This window comes from Phalacrocorax carbo, chromosome 1 (genome assembly GCF_963921805.1).
Source record: "Phalacrocorax carbo chromosome 1, bPhaCar2.1, whole genome shotgun sequence".
NCBI lineage: Eukaryota > Metazoa > Chordata > Aves > Suliformes > Phalacrocoracidae > Phalacrocorax > Phalacrocorax carbo.
Genome location: NC_087513.1, coordinates 137,676,684 through 137,695,121, shown reverse-complemented (window position 1 = coordinate 137,695,121; position 18,438 = coordinate 137,676,684). Strand labels below are relative to the sequence as shown.

The 18,438-nt window shown below is 38.5% G+C and overlaps 1 protein-coding gene across 4 annotated transcripts in view; it reads left to right on the top strand.

Moving 5' to 3' along the window:
- TBL1X (transducin beta like 1 X-linked) overlaps positions 1-18,438 on the top strand; it is a 200,575-nt gene that overhangs the window by 141,803 nt on the left and 40,334 nt on the right. For 3 of the 4 annotated variants that reach the window (XM_064437193.1, XM_064437184.1, XM_064437201.1), the window contains one exon: positions 2,021-2,128. The exons of the other annotated variant lie outside the window; for it this stretch is intronic. In XM_064437193.1, coding sequence (XP_064293263.1) covers positions 2,071-2,128 — 58 coding nt within the window. In that variant the 5' untranslated portion in view covers positions 2,021-2,070. The remainder of the gene's footprint in view (positions 1-2,020; positions 2,129-18,438) is intronic. 4 annotated transcript variants of the gene reach the window in all.

The window sequence follows — 18,438 nt, the reverse complement described above, 5'->3', positions numbered from 1 at the left end:
AGGGGTTTCATCTTTACCAACTTTCCTACCACCGAATACTGAAACAGCTATTTTTAAAATGCTTTTAGAAGTGTTATGTTGGGTGTTTTTTTTTTTTAAACCCACAGCTATCAAAAGTTTCTTGATTTATTGTTATCATGGCCGTAGCAGCAATACGGGTGTATTTTAAGTAGTCAGACAGGGATGAAAATAGCCTTAACTGTTGCTGTGAATGTCTGCCTTGTTCATCATTGTATGGTGATGATTATGCAAAAAGGGGCACAGGGTTTATTCATTATTCAGAACCAGTTCTGTTTATCTGGAAGAAGTATGTGTAAAGCTATACTGAAAGTGGTGCTTTCACTGCCTGCAGTTGCCAACCTTGGTAACTAAAGCCCTTACAGCTACCAGTGCTTCCAGTCTCCTGATCCCCTGGCAGAGAAATTTAAGCCCATTTTACAGATGAGGGATTGAGGAGAAAAGAGACCAAATGACTTCCCAGGGTGATAACGTGGCATGTGTGACAGAACTGAATGTTGGATACAGCTGATGTTGTCCTCATCCAGAATCCTAGCAGAAAGTGATCATCCTTTCCAAAGTGGAGGAAATTTTCCCCACCAAGATTGCATGGTTTTCAGTATTTCGTTTCTTCTTGTTGTCCTTGAAGAGCAAACTGTAATAATAAAGACTGGAATACTTGAGGAAGATGTCTCCCAAATTAGCAAGCTAAGGGTCCTTATGGAAAACCAGCACCCGAGCCATTGATGAAATATAGCAGCCCAGGAGAATAAAAGGCTTACCAGGGTTCGAAAGACCTCCATTTACATAAATATGCAGAGACATCTGTTACAGTCATGAGTGACCTGCTGGTTTAAATCAGCAGCAGGGGAAACTTGTATTCGATCAGCATTGCCTGCAGTAGCAGGTGCTACTTTAGGCAACAGGAATTACTGAAGAGGTTTTCGATGAACAAAGACCTTTCCGCTTGCCAAGAAGAGACATACGGGAAATTGAAACAAACGGCACACACCTACGGTCTTTCATTTGTAATACGCGACAGGAGCATAGCGTGTGCTTCTGTGTCCAAATCTTTACATGATTCGTTATAGGTATGGTGTGGCTAACAAAGCCACAAAGTTTATGTCTGAGAAGTACTTACAGCTTTTCAAACCAAACTACCTAAGTCAGCTTCCCAAACAGAAACGAATCATCAAGAATTAATGGAAAACGTTCAAAACAAATTTATCATCTAAACAACAGTGGTTTTATGATCAGAGTATATGCCCAAAACAGTAATGTAAAACTGTCATCCTAAAGGTTAGGATTACTTAAATGAATAATTGAAGTTTAATTCTTATTCGCCATTAATCTGCAGAGACATTATAACATTATACATTTATATAATGCCAGGGTAGTTTTATTCCTTGTTGGCACAAGGTATATGGCGTGCTCTCTCTTTTTTTCACTCTTTCTCCCCACACCTCCCCCAGTAATAAAATTTGTAATTTCATCTTAAATTTAGATTTATTTCTATTTTGTGGGAGCTTTATTTAAGTTCTCTGCATAACATGGTTTGGTAAGGGCAGAACCTGTCTTTTCAGTGGATGAACTACTGGACAGAAAACTAGATTACAAATTTGGGGCTACAAAAAGGTTATGATTTGGTGTGTTACACGTGACTGTAATTGCCAGCAGTTCTGAAAAGAAGATGCTTCACACAGTAGAAATGAGTGTCTGAAGAAGCTGTAGTAAAGCCACGGAAGTGAAAGAGTTGACATTTGCAAAGGCTTCCAAAATTTAAAATGCTCCCTCTACTCTCTTATATATGTTAAATACTGCTCTTTAATTATAATAAAAGGTACAGTACAGCTTGAGTACTTGATTCACACTATTTAATGGGTACCTCACAATGGGATGTAACAGCTCTAATAACAATATGAGATCTTTAAATCCCTTAACAATTCCCACCTCTATTTTGATAACAAATTTCATACTAAATCAAGATAAAACAAAACCTGTTCTTTTCTTTCCCTTTGAACAGAGCGTGGATCACACTTCTCGTAAACCTCATCATATTGAGGTTGGGCTAAGATGAGCATAACCAGTGACGAAGTGAATTTCTTGGTGTATCGCTATCTCCAGGAATCGGGTAAATTTCCTGTCTTTCCTCACAACTTCAGGTCATAGATGAAATGGGAAAATTGGCTTTTTGCATGGTGTTGCCTTAGGAATGTTGCGTTGAGTGTTTCAGACTGATAAACTCAGACTAAATATTTCTTGTACAAACTCATGTTTCTTTGAAATCATGCAAACATACGCAGGTACGAAGTAAACATTGCAGTTAGGGAAGAGAAGGAAATAAATAACATTATGATAACAAATGTTTTTGTAGAGTTATATCATCTCAGCCAAAGTCATTTTTGGCAGCACAGGCACAAAGCACATGGATTTTGTATCAGTTTTCTTAGCTACTTGAAACAGTTCTGTCAGACACTTATAAGTAAAGCAGGATTGACTGAATTGGTTTTATATTGGCTGTAAATGGAAATTTGGGTGCAAGCGTCTGATGTTTTAAAATCATCAGGGTAATTATGTATGTAAATTGAGCTGTGCGAGTGTCAGTGTGGCTCTGTCGTAGTATCACTTCTACCTCTGTTTTCATATTGGAAAATAATGTCTTTACAGGGATTTTCCTTTTAGAAGGAAAGCTTCATCTTTCCTTAAAAAAAAAAATTAATAAACCAACTGAAATCGAAACTGAAATTTAGGTGTTTTTTTTTTCATAGTCTCGATTCCACTCTTTGACTGCAAGTACTAGAAGTTCTCTTCACTAATGGAAAATGTTCTGTTACTGCAGAGATGATAAGGGAGGTGAGAAACATTGGCAAAGAATTTATAGCCAGGATCCTAGTTTACTTGGTACTGGCCTTATGTTTTAGGTTGGTAAAAGCAGAATTGTGTTTCATATGCTGAAACAAACAAACAAAAAAATTCTGTGAAAAATACATGTCTTCCTGTCAGAAGACTTGAAGCCAGTTTTAGAATAAGCCCTCCAGACTTGAGAGATGTCTTGGATGGGGGACCAAAATCCCAGCAGGTAGAAGATACTGGTTTAGCCTCCTTCTGCTGGTCATCATTACTAGCATTCATTAGCTACGTTATTTTGATTTGTTTCTTCTACTTCCAAGACTATTTCAATCCCAAGAGCCTAAATCCCTAAGCAAGGAATCTCCACTAAAACTGGGAAGAAGATTTATGATACTTTTTCAAGATTTGGTCTTTTAAAACAGTTTTTTGAGAGTCCATTTGTGGCCTGTGTTAGTAGCTGTTTTCTCACATTGTAGTCGTCTCTCTAATAACAGAGCTTATAAAAAATAGTCTAGGTCTGGCATGCAGTTAGATAAAGGACAGATAGGAGCTATCTAACTAAAATTTCATCCAGACAAAGTTTATTTTTAAAAATAAGCTATTGGGTACCACATTGGAAGGGGCTTTTAAACATCAGAGCAGTGTCAGGTGGACATATTCGAAGGCTAGAGAATCCTGAAATTGTTTTACTTTGTTATATTTGTATTGTAGGAGATTCTACTTAACATTGCATTAATACAGTAGCTTTTCCTGATGTGAAAAAGGTAAAACAGCCTTTTTTATTCCTCTTGATAGACCAGTAGGTGGGTTAGTGTTGTGTAATGATTCAGAAGAAGGCTTTACAAAGTCAATCAAGAATGGTGGTATCAGCCAAATGTCAGGAAAAAGTTCTTCTAGGTAACCTGTCTCCCACAAGCAAACAATCATTTTAGCCATCTTAGGGAGAACTTCACATACAAATTTTCATACTAATTGCAAGTTGTACTGCTCTTACCTTCTTATGTGAAGGGCCAAATGTTTTTCTTACTTAATCCGCGCATACTAAAGGCATTCACAAAAACATTGTATTTCCACTATTCTGTTGTATATTACCCGTACAAGAGAGTAGGAGTTGAGGTTAAATATTTGAAGAAATATTCAAATATGTTTCAAACTGAGCATATTGAAATCTAGATGCTAGGTATTGATTTAGTAGATAGACCTGACAGTTTGATAGTAATTCCATTCAGCAAATAGAGCTATAACCAATGATCTATTTAAAAAGCTTATTACATTTAGTTTGAATCTTCTTTCATACTGTCATTGTTTTTTCCAAAGAAATTTTTATATCTGTACTTTCAGATAAAGTAGGGTAGTACGACAGAAATTGTAATACAGCCTCCTGCCTTTTCACCTGCTAGTATAAATGCCATAAGATGCAACAGCAGAAGAAAGATGTTTAATCAGTAGCTTCAGAAATAATGCATGCCAAATTTAGAGGGCTAGTGTTCAAATACAGTTTAAAATCAAACCCCTACAGTTTAAGGAGTTTGCTGAAAACAAGGTTATTACATTGATTATTTATTAACATCAGCTGAATTCAAAGCTTCTAAAAATTATATCAAACACAGCCATAAAGGTTGCTTACAAGACAGTACAAAAGTTCAGGTCTTTTTTCCACATATCTGTCCTTTAATCTTAGCCTGTAAAACTTCCAGGCTTTCCCATAAAACGTAGGCAAATGGTGGGAGGAAGAAAGAAACAACAAAAGGAAATACATATGGTGGAACAACTATATGAAAAGCAAACTGTCCCTATAATATTTGAAGTGTTTTGTGGCTGCAAGGCACAGAAGCACTTGAGATTATTTGAAACATCACAGCAAAGACACTGATGGCTGCTTTACACTTCATTATGAAAATGTTGGCAGCTCATTCTAGAGAAGTTCGGCTTTTCTAAAATCGAAGTCAGAAGTTAAATTCAGTCATTATATTTCCTCCTTAATTCTTTGTCAGACTAGAAGACTTGTACAGGAGAGTATTAATACAGTTGAACTGTCTAAACCATTATTGTTGCTTTTTAACAAATCTTGGCATACAAAGGGGAGTTCCAGTGAACTGGAAAAAGCAAGCGTTGTGCCAGAATTTTTAAAGGTTAAACAAGATGATCCAGGTAACTATAGGTCAAGCAAAATCATTGGAAGGTTGAAACTAGATACTTCCAACAAAAAATGAAGAGATGATGTCACGCATAATGCCAGCCAAGTTTTTATGGATAATAGATCTTGTCAAACAAACTTGATACTGCTTTTTCCAGGATCACAAATGAAGTTGACAGAGGTAGCTGTGCTGACAATAACACACTTAGGCTACTTTGTGACATTTACTTAGTCTTGTTGACACTGTGGTTCAAAACAAAATGAAATAACAGTGTGTAAAGCAGTGTAATCCAGGGTTACCAAATGGATTAAAAACAGGCTAACAGAAACATCTTGAAAAATGATTAGAATTGGGGAATATTCATCTCAAAGGTTGCTTCTAGTGGGAACTCACAGGAATCTGTTCTTGGCATAATACTGCTCAATAGCTTTATCAGTTACCTGGAAGGAAATATTAAAAGATTCTCGAGTACATTTGCAGATGGAATGAAATGGTAAGTTGTGGCACTTGATGAGTTATACTGACTGATCATGTGGCTTAACAGAAAAAAGTACAGCCAGGGAGACTGCTTTGAGTTGCCTGCTGCTGGAGAAAGCAGGCTGGAGAAGATGCCTGGTCCAAAGACAGTGCAGTCAAATCCCTCCAGTACAAGCCAGGACTTGGACAAGTTAAGGCTCTAATTGCTTAGCTGTATTAAAGTAAGTAAGTAAATAATTGCCTCTTCACATAGGTGTCTGTCTCAGGGCTTATCTATGCCCAGAAAAACGAAGCAGTCAGGCAAAATTCGCATTTAGGCTCCACGGGTTGATGGCACAGGAATTCCACCACTAAGGTGGCTAGGTGGTGCCACTTCTGCTGGAGGACCATGAATTGCCCCCCTTCTTGAGGTACCAAGAAATCAAGTGTTTAGTTTCAGTTTAAGATTGTTAGCTCCTATCCAAAAGGCACATCCTGCAATGTTCAGCTGGCTTCTTTTTGAATATGAGCTTTTTGGTGCACAATTTAAAGTGGCCCAGTTCTTGAAAGTGCTGAGTACTTCTAAGCTTTATTCATCTCAGGAGTCAAACTTTTAAAATGCAGGTTACAATTATTTGTAGGTGTCTTGATTTAAAGACTACCTTTAAGTGAAAAAGTTGGCCTCAGTTACTAAAACCAGGCTTAGGTTACGTCTACACTAAGAGTGTGCTACCACTGTGCAGATAGGAGCACACAAAATACTCGTGTGGTGGACGTAGTTATACCAACAAAGCAGGTGCATTGACAAGAGTGAAACAAGTATTACCAAAGAAGCCACAGTTGTGGCATCCAAATTACACTGATGCAGCTTTGCACCTCTTCAAACTCCTGAGAAGCATACTTTTGCTAACAGCCATCTTCACTGCTGACATAAGTCGTTCTATTGGTTTTCTTCAGAGTGAAGAGCTGTGTCTCTACAAAACCATACAGAATTCAGAATATAGAGTTGCCCCTGTTCTGCTTTGTCTGCCCAAAAGAGAAGCAGATAATTAGTTGTCTTCTGGAATAAAAGTAACAGCAGTACAATGCAGTGAGAATAATAAAGATTCCAAGGAAAATTGAAAAGTAGGGGGAGGGGGGAGGGAAGATGGCAAAACCAAGGGAAATCAAATCTCTTACAAACCTTTTAATCTGACTGCTGCCATCTGTTGAGACAAATCCTATCATAGGTCCAAATGCTACCTTCCCTATCCAGCCCAACAAGCCAATCGAGTCATTTTTGAAATGTGGTATTTTAAATGCATTGATCAATTTGTGTTCCTTTTCTAGCACTCCCATGCATGTTGCAGTATAGCATCCTGATCTGAAAATCCGCTCCCCAGCCATCTGTGGCTTATACTGCTCTCTAGTAGGGCATTTATTGTAGTGGATGTCTGGCAATGACTTGTTAGAATTGAGGTTGTATAACAGTTTCCATTTTCGTTCATGCTTTTACTAGTCAGTTTGAATTTTTCCATGTTTTATGACATACACTTGATAAACTATTCCTCAGTGTACAATTCATACCATGTCCAAGACAATAAAAACACTAGCTGGATGCTTTTGCTGAAAAGATGTCAATGAAATTTTTAGCTGCTGACTTGGGACAATTTACCATTATACTTTAAAATTATAATTTGTTTTCTTCCTAACCATACAAATTAAGGCAGCAAATAACGTAGTTGTTTTCTGTCTATAGATTCAGGACAACAGCAGCATGTTGGTCTGTTTGGTTCATGGTTGACAGATTTTCCTTGTTTTCCTATAATATAAGATTTTCTCTCAGGTTTTAAGCGTAGGCTCAAGGGCACATAGAGCATGAAGCATTTCTGTGAAACACAGCACAAAATCCTTTGTAGAGTTAGGCACGTGCAAACATGGGCCTTTCCTGTTAACCACATCCAGGACATCTTACTCTCATTCTGCCTTTGGAAATTATGAGATAATCCAAAATATGGATATTCTGAACCTTCTGGAATTTCATCATTGTGATGTTGTCCAAGTAAATACTAGTAGTTGGAATAGTACTAAATTACAATTTTTCCAATGCCATTTACAAAGTTTTGAAAAGGAAGCAAGAAAATTTGAAGGAAAATATCTTCTGTATGACTCATTCTCCTTTTTAACAAAGAAATTTTTTACAAAATGTAAATACCGCCATTTGCTTGGGCAAGTTCTCAAGCAATAAAGAATAACTGAAGATCAATATTCTGTTCTTTTCAATTTGTGCCTTATGCAATGTTTTTTACTTACATAAGCCTATGTCATTTTTCCCTGAAGCCCATAATTTTTCTGCATGTGAGATACGTTTAGAGTATTTTGAACAACTCTGTATGGCACAGACTTCCTGAGTCACAGACGAGAAAAGTGTATGTTGAAAATAATTCCTATTAAGCATAGCATAAAATATTGTCATATATAGGTCAGCTAAATTTGCTTCAAAGCTAACTGCTTCCTTTGCGTAGGAAGGCTGCTGCTAGGTAGAAAGGGAATGTACAGTGCATGAGTTTTGCTTAAATTATTAAAATCTACACCTTGAAGAATAATTCATCAATTATTGACTTGGTCAATAAAGGCACTTGTCCAGTGGGACAATAAAAACAATAGTGTGCACTGATGGTGGGGTCAGTGGATAATGATTTTTCTTTTGCTTATTTTATGTTTTCTTCCGATTTGACTCATTAGGATCATAGGAGAGTTCAGGCTGGATGTCATCTCAGGAGAAGACAGAGAATAGTTCAGATTGGTAGGGACCTTTGGAGAGCATCTAGTCCAACTCCCCAACTCAAAGCAGGGTCAGCTGCAACAGGTTGCTCAGGGCTGTGTCCAGTCGGGTTTTGAGTAACTCCCAAGGATAGAGAGTCCACAACCTGGGCAGCCTGTTCCAATACTTGACCACTCTCACATTTTAAAAAAAGTGTTTTATTTTGTTCCAGTGACATTTCATGTGTGTTTCAGTTTGTGCTCATTGTCCCTTGTCCTGTCACTGGGCACCGCTGAGAAGAGCCTGGCTTTGTCCTCTTTGCACGCTCCTCAGGTATTTATGTACGTGGCTGAGGTGCCCTGTGAGCCTTCTCTTCTCCAGGCTGAGGAGTCCCAGCTCTCTCAGGCTCTCCTTGTGTGCCAGATGCTCCAGTCCAGCGATCATCTTTGTGGACTCACTCCAGTATGTCCCCGTCTCTCTTGTACTGGGAAGCCCAGACCTGGACACAGTACTCCAGATGTGTCTCATCCGGGCTGAGTAGAGGGCAAGGATCCCTCCGTTGACCTGCTGGCAACGCTTTTTGTAGTGCAGCTCAGGATGCTGTTGGCCTTCCTTGCTGCAAGGGCACATTGCATGCTTATGTTCAACTAGTCCAGCCTCCTGCTGAAAACTGAGGAGCCTCAAAGATCTTTTAAAGAACCTATACATAAAAGTGCTGTTAAACACGATAGTCACTGGAATGCTCTTGAGGCTGTGTGCGTAGCTATGCTCTAATAGTAAGGATGGAGACCTGTGATTTGCTGAGGGAAAAATACGTCCTTGAAATGACGTCCTGTCAGCCAAAGATAAAAACCACATTTTAGTGTTGTTTCAGTAACAATCTATGGCTGTATTATTTGTGTCTACGTACGTGTTATTGCTGGTTCTTGGGCTGCATGTATTGTGCCTGCGGTATAGAGTAACTGTAGTTCATAGACCAAACTCAGCTGCACTGGTATAAAGACGCCCATGTATTTGCTTAGGATGTATTTGCACAGTTACTTTTGTGCTAGTAGCTGGGATGCTGAACAGGTATTACCAAGTAAATAAAACAATACACATTTTAAGGAAATATGTAAAAACTGGTTGTTTAAACCTGGCTTTAAAATTTTTGTGCTTCAGTATTCCTGTTTGAAAGTGAGGTTAATACTACGTATGGTATTGCCTCACAGCGATGGTAAAAGGTTTTAGTCCTAAAATGTATTGAAATCCTCTGAGGAGAGACTATTACAGGTGCGCTGGGACATTATTTAACATTATTCTTTTATTATTTCAAAGTACTATTTGTGAATTTTTAGGTGAAGATATATATATCTAAATGCAGTATGAATGAGATGCAAAATACATTATTCAGGAACTGGTGGTAAGACTGAAGGCAGGGGTTTTTCACCTTTTCAGCTGTACAATGGCTAGGCTTTGGAACAATACAAAATCCATTTTTAATTCTCATGGTTTAACACAGATCTGAATTGTGGGCATGCAGCCCTGTTCATATGATGTGTTATCCTCTTTAGGGCCAGCCTAGTTAATTAAAATAAAATTACTTAAGCTTATGATCCAGATCTCTGATATACTGGTAGCTGGACAGAGAACCAACATTTGTGACCTTCAATGAATTATTTGAGATAAATAAAGCCACAGTGTTGTTCTAGGAGCGGAATATGTGTTAAAGTGACTCTTGGATGAGAACACTTGAGAAATTTGACAGAAAAATGGTTTGGTTTAAATAAAAGTATTTCGTAAAAGTCACCCCAGAATGAACATTCCTATCTCATGAGAAACCATCTGTAATTATATGTATTGCATATAGTGTAACATAATATATATAATCCCCCTCCCCAGCATAGTCTGTAGGTAGTTAAAATAGTGTACTGTCAAAAGGGTAAATAAGGGGGTTTGTGTTGCTCCGTCTATTTTTTTATTCTCTCCCCTACCTTCAGTATTTCTTTTAAACTAGGGAGGAAGTGACTGTATGATTCCAGAAATCGTGAGACTGACTCTGAATTTGAGATGATACTTCATAGCTGGAGGATGGATGACTGGTGAAAAGACAAATCCATTTCTCAAATAAGAACTGTATTATTATGCACTGTTTCCCTCTCTGCTAGTAGTAATTTATTCTCTTTGCAAATACTAAGTACATTTTAAGAAAATCAGGGTCAGCATTAAAAGACAACAAGCTTTATTGGGCTGCAGTTCCAAAACCATTTTTTTAAACTTATCAAAGCTATGGATCTTGGGAAGGATGAAGCTGGTAGGTTAAAGGTAAATACTTTTCCCAGCTTCCTTTAAAGGTAAGCAAATTGGTTTCTAAGCCAACAGCACCTCTGAATCGTGTCGCACAATGTATGAATCAAGACCGCATTGTGCACTTTTTTCATAGAGCAGTGAATATGTTACTAGCAGACTTTGATGGTCGGCTTCCCAAAATCCAAATTCCACAATGGAGAGGGAAAAATATTTTTACAGCTACAGACGTTATTGGTTTTGCCATACTTTGTCCTGTTTACATTTTCAAAAGAATGTAATAAGCTGTATGAGGGCCATTTTTATGTGTGTTTATATGCACAGACTTAGAGCTTTGTGATCAGATACCTACTCTATATACATGCATCTAAACGATAGTTTCAAATGATTTGTGGTGCAGTTCAAGAGATCCTTTTGAAAACATCTTTCTCTGTCTTTTACCCGTTGCATAACAACAGCAATATAAACGCCATGTAAGAAAAGCAATACTTGGTGCAGAATTTTGCAAGTTCCTGTGAAGGATAAAAAATACACTGAGTATCTTGTTCTTCTGCCATTTGCAAAACCCTACTTACTTGGTATTTCCTTCGAGGTCTCTTCACAGTTTTCTAAACTTGGCTATTTTAATTTTTCTTTGGCCTGAAAGTTGCCATACAGCGTTGGTTCTCAGACGCTGAGCAAACATGGTGATTTTTAAACTATACAAACATAAACAATGACACCTTTACAAATTTATTCAGTAACACAGATTTTGGTTCTGATCACTTCATGTCCTGCTTTTTAAACCTTGCATAAATGCAGTTTTAGAGGGGTATTAAGAAAATAGGGTGTTGGATGGAAGGCAGATACCTGTAGGTCAAGATGGCTTTGCTAGTAAGACCAGTGAAGTGCTACACATTTATCAATTTACTGCTTTTCTTTATGATTCTCCAGGCCCAGTGAAAGAAGCTGTATGTTACAGCTTTGCAAGTTTTGCTGATAACCTGCACACAGGGGGCTTTCTGCCTGCATAGCTATGGCAGTTACAAATCACTCCTCCTCACACTTAAACAGCATAGCTGTATTAGGACTCTGTTTGTAGTCGCCATCAGCAGAAACCATCCTGAATGCCCACTGAGCATTAGCTGTGGTGTCCTACTTGCCACCACTTCAAGGAATATGTTAAAACTGATGGAAGAACATAGCTTACAGGGAAAAAAAGTGAAGTATGTATGACTGTGAAAGTCTCTCCTATAAATGCGATCCTTAAAACAATGCACGTCTCTATGGATGTTCAGTTGCATGGACAAGGCTAAAAGGTAACAGCATCCCATTAATTTAGAAGGAAAAGTTTTGTTGGTCTTATTTTTTTATTGCTGTGGCCTTTGTAAGTTATTTCAAACCTTGCCTGTAGTTGCATTAAATTGCTAGATCTGTGCTGACATTTATGCACAATTGTCAATCTAATTTACACAGAGTGAGTGAAAGGGATTATTTCAGACCTTGTTTTCAAAAGAGTTTTTTTAGGTTCCTCTTTCCATTGCTTGTGTTCTGTTTTCTGTCTGTATCATATTTCTCTTTTTGTTAATTTGCAGCCCTCAGAAAGGCTTAAACAGTGAGTGCCAAGTACTGCTCATCAAAAGATCATTTCCAAGTTGTATTAATCTTTTCCAACATATTTTCCTGCATGAAAAAGAAAAAAAACTGCCAAAAAATTATTTGGCACATAATAAAATAATTTTGGGTAGCAGACATTTACTCTGAATACTTGGCAGAAGGTGAACAGGTCAGGTATCCAAGAAAAAAGGGTGTAACGTTTAATATTAGTGAATAATTGCTTCTACAAAACTTCGGGTAACCAGGCACAGTATAATTTTGGCAACTGACACAAGCTACAGCTAGGGATCCTTTCTTTATCTTTCCTGGGGACTGTGAAAGAGCTTGTAATACAGGACACATTTCCCAGGGTTCTGGAAATAATTTTAATCATTCAGCAATCCTAATCTTGAAACAAATGTACAAGCCCTATTGTTCAGCTGATTTTTCTAAAAATATATTTCAACCGCAGTTCTTACTTTAAATTGCTAATGTGTGTCCTTGTTAAGCCCTTTATGTAATTTTGAAGGTAAGTCTTCAAAAATAAGCAGACGCTGCCAAAACCAGAGAGGCACTCTAGGATGTATTACCGAGAAGGGAAAGCTCAGCTAGGAGAAGAACCTCAGTCTGCTGTGAATAATAAACAAGATGTGGTATAGGATTTTTGCCCACCTTTCTTGTTAACTATTTATAGTATCTTATCAGTGGCTTGAGGCACCAGGCTCTTTATTAACTGCAACTGAACATATTTCAGAGAAACCGGTATCCTTTTTGTGAAGCCTCTGCATATGTACACTAGGGTCTTATGGCCACATTTTTATGGGTACATAACTACATTTAGACAGAAACGTAAGGAGAAGCAAGGATAGGGATCCATCTTACATTCTCAGTTCTCACTCAGTGCATCACGTAGAAGGGGAAATGCTAGACCCTAAAATGGCAGCTGCAGTCAAGTACGGTGAAGAACGTCATTGTAGTCTCCTAGGCAATGGGCAAGAAATTGTGTCATTTACCTCAGGAGCTAGATTAGCATGTGTTAGGCCCAGGATCAATAAAATACAGTTGTTCCAAGTTAAACTGCTTCTGGTTTTGCAGCCAGAAATTGCATTCAAATACGCCCTTACTGATAGATGTCCTTTGCTTCTCTACATTGGTAAATCTAGACCTACAGAAGTCTTGATTTCGTGTTAACTGTTCTCTTTGTACATCATTAGTATTTGGAAGAAGTTATTTTGTTAATGGTCCTAGTTCACTCTTCTTTAGTGGAATTTTTTTAAACTGCAGTGGTACGGCTTTAATTTACTTTGGATCACCGCATTGCACCACTCTTCCCTTCTTTCCTTCCTGCTTAGATGGCACTCCCAAGACCCAGATGTCAAACTTGGGAAGATGTTTTTCTACTGGTTGCATCTGGTTTCATTGGCAAGCAGTTGTGCATACAACTTTGGAGTTACTTGGTTTTGGTAACATGGTAAAGCAGCTGATGGGACTCTATGGGGACATCTTTTCCTCCTGCTTGTGATTTGACTCATTACACTGTAGAATGTTTCTACTTGATGTGTCTAAATCTCCCAGGATTTTTGCCTATAATACCCATTAAAGATGACTTACCTTTACCCCCTCACAACCATCCTTTTTTGCCCTGCAGCTCGTACAGCTGTAGTCAGCTCTTACGGACCTTCCATTCTTGCATGAATTTTACATCAGTTGAAGTCTCAGCAGTAGTGCCAGGTACAGTACTACCTTAAGAAAACAGACACTCACGCAGCCAGAAAGCTTGAGGTTGCCAGTGGATCCCATTATAGCAGTTGCAGGTTGGTTCTACTGAGCCAGAAGTTTTAATAATTTCTAAAACCTTCTTCATTTTTTTATCCTGTACCTGCCAAACACTTTCAAAGAGAACAGCGTGTTACTTTGGAGATGAGGATTGGAAGAGCTGGTATTGGGAATTTCCAAAAATAAAGACAACACAATGTCAGAGAAATCAGTGAAAGAAGGAGTGTTGATTATATCCACCTGGAGATGGTTAAATTGTTACAAAAGGAGAAGAGGTCATCAGATAGTTTATGTCTCCTCATGTTTTTTTTCTCTCTTCCTATTGAGGTAATAACATCACTAATTTAGTGATTTCTGTGAAAGCCTCAATCTGGATTGCTTGAGGTAAAGAAATAGGAAAATCTATTAAAGGAAATGACACAGAACTCTATATGACATCTCACTATTTTCCAGGAGAGAGAGCTCCACTGGGCATTAGTTATACAAAGATTTGTAGGAACGGGTTGTTACTTGTACTCAGTGTTGGGATAGAGACTGTTCATCATAAAGACGCCTGAGATATGTGTGAAAGGCAATTTGATGTTCATAATCCTTTATTCTCTGTTTCATTCTACAATAACAAACGTTTTAGTGAAGAATCATTATAGTATGAGTTATTAGACTGAGTAATTTGCAAGTAATTTAGACATATCTGGTTTTTTAAAAATTACTTAAACAGTATACTGGTTAGATTTACCAGAGAAGAATAAGTCCAGTTAGTTCACAACAGAAAACTTTTGCAGTATTGAACAGATCGCTACTACTGCTAATCAGGGCATCCCCAAGGTAACTCCTGAGTAACGGGCAAAGACTGAAACGCTTCTGAAGTTGTTGCTTCCGCAGACCCCTCTTTGTCATTCCCCTCACCTGTACGAGCGCAGCAGTAGGTGCTGTAGCTGTTACAATTTAAGATTGCCATTTAATCAAGACTGCTTTTTATGGTGCTAAAGGGATTGGAAAATGAAAGGAGCACTTAGTGAACGTCAGTTAGCTGGATCTGTGATTGCCAGATAGGCAGGGAATACTTGGCAGCACCCCAGTTGTGTGCCTAAAAGGAAGAATCCGCTTCACGCCCAGAAGAGGTTAGACACCTCTCTGGAGAAGACAAGGCTTTCCCAGGGCTGCGTGGCTGCCCAGTGCCCTTTCCTACACCTGTGCTTGACAGGCATTTCTGCTGTGAGCCAGGCATATTACAAACAATTAAAATTACATAGTCTGCAGATTAAATGAGCACACAAAGAGCAGCATTTTGTTCATTAAATAAAAACCTAGTCATATTACGATCAATGACAAATCTTGTTTTAAGGGGAGGCCATTTTTAACTGAAAAAGGAGCAGCCAGGGGAAAAAAAAAACCTCGATCATCTCCATTTTTGCAGTCACAGCAAAATCTATCAGTGAAATTTTGCAAAACACAGCCCTACATATGCATTTTTTTGGCACTGCCTGGGGCAAGAATTCCCAAATGGCTGTGTATGTACCACTGAGAGTATATACAGACACCTCAGTGTGGGAAAAGATACAGCACAGAACCAGGACCTGTTATCACTGTCAGTACAAAAAAGTGCACAAATCTCTCAGTGAGGAATTTCACTCAGTTTTCAAGTCAAGAACACTGCCATAACAGTTTTTGAGGGTGAAGAGAGTCATTTAAGTCTTTTTTTCTGCATTCATTATATCCTCTATGCTCTTAAGCTCTGTAAAATTTTTTAAGACCAACTATTCCACAGTTGATAGGTCACCTCCCTTTAAGGTGATCATACCAAGTTCTACATTGTTCGTTTGGATATTTTTTGTCATGTATGATAATGTATTCACTGGTTGTACATACTTTGACGGTTTACGTCTTTCCATATTTTTTGAGGTAGAAAGAACCTGGAAGCTATTCTCTCAAGTCTGCTGAAAGTTGCTGTTTAGGGCACTGGTCACATCACGGCACCAGTGACTTGTCCGGTTCACCGGTATGAAACCGGTTCAGTGTGTGGCCGTGCTCTCTCTCCTTCTGCACTTTGTGTTCATGTTTTTACCCTTAAAAGCTCATAGCCTCATTGCATACGTCCTTGAAGGGTTTAGTATATTAAGATTTAATTTATTGGTGTTATTTGAATAGAAGTTATTGTTTTATAGAGTGTTTGTATTACAATCACTGAAACGACAGAATTTATGAGAAATAACACATATGGACACAGATTTGCAACTTTCAATCATTTCACTGTTACTACAGCATTTTGAGTTTGGGTCTATTGTAATTTCATGCCAGCCCTACCGCGTCCTTTCTTCAGATCCCCACTTGCAGAGCACCTTCTGTCTCTGCTCTCGCTCCGCAACTGCGTTAACAGCCTGCAGAGAGGCACTGGAGGGGGATGGTGCTCGTGTCTTGGCTTTGCATTCCCCAATGTGGTTTCATGAACTTCAGAAGGAGGGCCAAGTTAACATTTGTAACACAAGCTAAAATTTAAAAAACCATGCCTTTGTTTAATAGAAATCACCTTTTTGTAAGACTGAACTATAGAGCTTGCAACATTGCTATATAATTCAGCGTACTCACATGCAGAGCCCCAAAGAGAACTGATGACATCTGGTAACTATAAAAGCAAAGCTCAAGTGATTTTTCAGTGTTACCAGAAACCTGACATGGGTACAGCTTCATTCAAGATTTTGTTAACTGTGTGTGTTACTTTTAAAACCAGTCTACTTTCATATGAGCCTTATATAAATGCTATGGTAGTGCAAGAAATCAGGAGGTCATTAGCTATCGGTTGGTGGTCTGGTTGAGTTGTTTCTGTTGTGTTTGTTTTTCTTTTAATTACAATTGTATGGGAGGGTATTTCCAAGAGGGGTAAGGAACACAGTGTCCAGCAGCACCCACTTAAGCGGTTTCAGTCTGTTGATCTTCAGCATTTGGATCTTACCAGATAAGATTTTAGGAAAGTTTGTTACAACTGCTGGAGATGTGCGAGTGAGATTGCTCTTCAGTGACAAAGTAGTGCCAGGAGTTTTGTGGTTTGTTATCTAACAGGTGCTTTGGTAATAGTTTCTTAGCATTGAGAGAAACAGTAAAATAACAAAAATATCATTGCACTAACACAACTGGGTTTTGTGCTGAGTAGTTTCTTCTCTGGTGTGCAGCCAGGTGAGATGTATTGCTCGTTGGCCATGTGGCAACTCAGTACTGGGCAAAGAGGTTACCTGTGTGCCACAGTCATCTGTCTGCTGGCAAAGATGGGGCTTGATATATGCCAGCAGCCAGCTAAAAAGTCTGCAAGATACCGAATGCAATAATGACAGGAAAAAAAGTAATATTAAAATTAAACCTACTGTAGATCCACAGTAATGATTTTCAGCTTTTTTATATTTTCCATCGATATTTGTTGGTTGCCATTTTTATGCCATCCACCTTTTGACTGAATCAGAGACCAAGTTACAATTTTCAGAGCTGCCAACTCATAAACTAGCTGCTGGCTTTTTTAGCAGTCAACTTCCATGCTTCTGGACAACAGCTTAATTATCTCATTCTTCTCCATTCTTAAATAGATTTGCTTATTTAACCATTATACATTTAAAAGTCCATTCCTTTTCAAGAAAGTATCGTTATTGTTGTTGTTGATTAACTTAAATACACATAAATATAAATTAAGTGGGATCAGATTCTCTAAATCTGGTTAGTTGCATGACATGTATTTCTGCATACATAGAGGTTTCAGTGTTCAGTGATCAAGCCCTAGATCTCTCAGACACAGGCTGTCTGCTCACTGCTTGATTTCTTCCTCATTGTGGTGCCCAGTAATGTGCTTAGGTGTCCTACAAAACTAATAACAAAGGAAAAACACTTCCCTGCGGACCTTAGAGTCTATTTTGGATGCAGCAGGAGGTCCAGCAGCTCATAAACTAGACCAGGACATAAAGAGCAGTACAGGATAAGAATTGGACCAGGGATTAGATAAATGATACTGCAGTTTTTCAGGTGGTTTTTGCTATGCTTTATTTTCATGCCTTGTCATCCTACGTAATTCTGCCCATAAGTGGACCTGCCACTTCTGAAAAAGTATCCAAAGCTTCCCAAGCATCCCCCAAAATGGGGGGAGTGCCATGAAGGGAAGCTGGGGTTGGGAAAGGAGGGGATAGAGGCTGTTACCGCGAAGAGGAGAAAAACAGTGGCAAAATATAATGTGTAGGGGGAGAGAATCACAGAGAAATACATACCTCGGTTTCAAATGTGGGAGGCATTCTGTTTCTCAGCTTGTTTTTGCTATCTATCTACTGTCATAATTGAGATAGCTGCAAAAAGAATCTTGAAAACAATTTGAGCGAGAGAGAGAAAGCATTACTGTGGAGCAGGCCCAAAACCCTGTCCTCCAGCCCACACACAATTGGACATTGCAGTGATATGGGGGAAATCCCTTAACGGACAAAACTATAAATGAAACTACTGTTGACAAGGGTAAGAGGCACAGCTATATTTAACGGAATTATTTTCATTTGAGAGCTGCTTTCTTTTTCTTTTTATTTTTATTTTTTTTTCTCTTCTTTCTTGTCTAGTCGGTGGAGACTGCAAGGGCTCTTCCTGTTTGAGACAGTG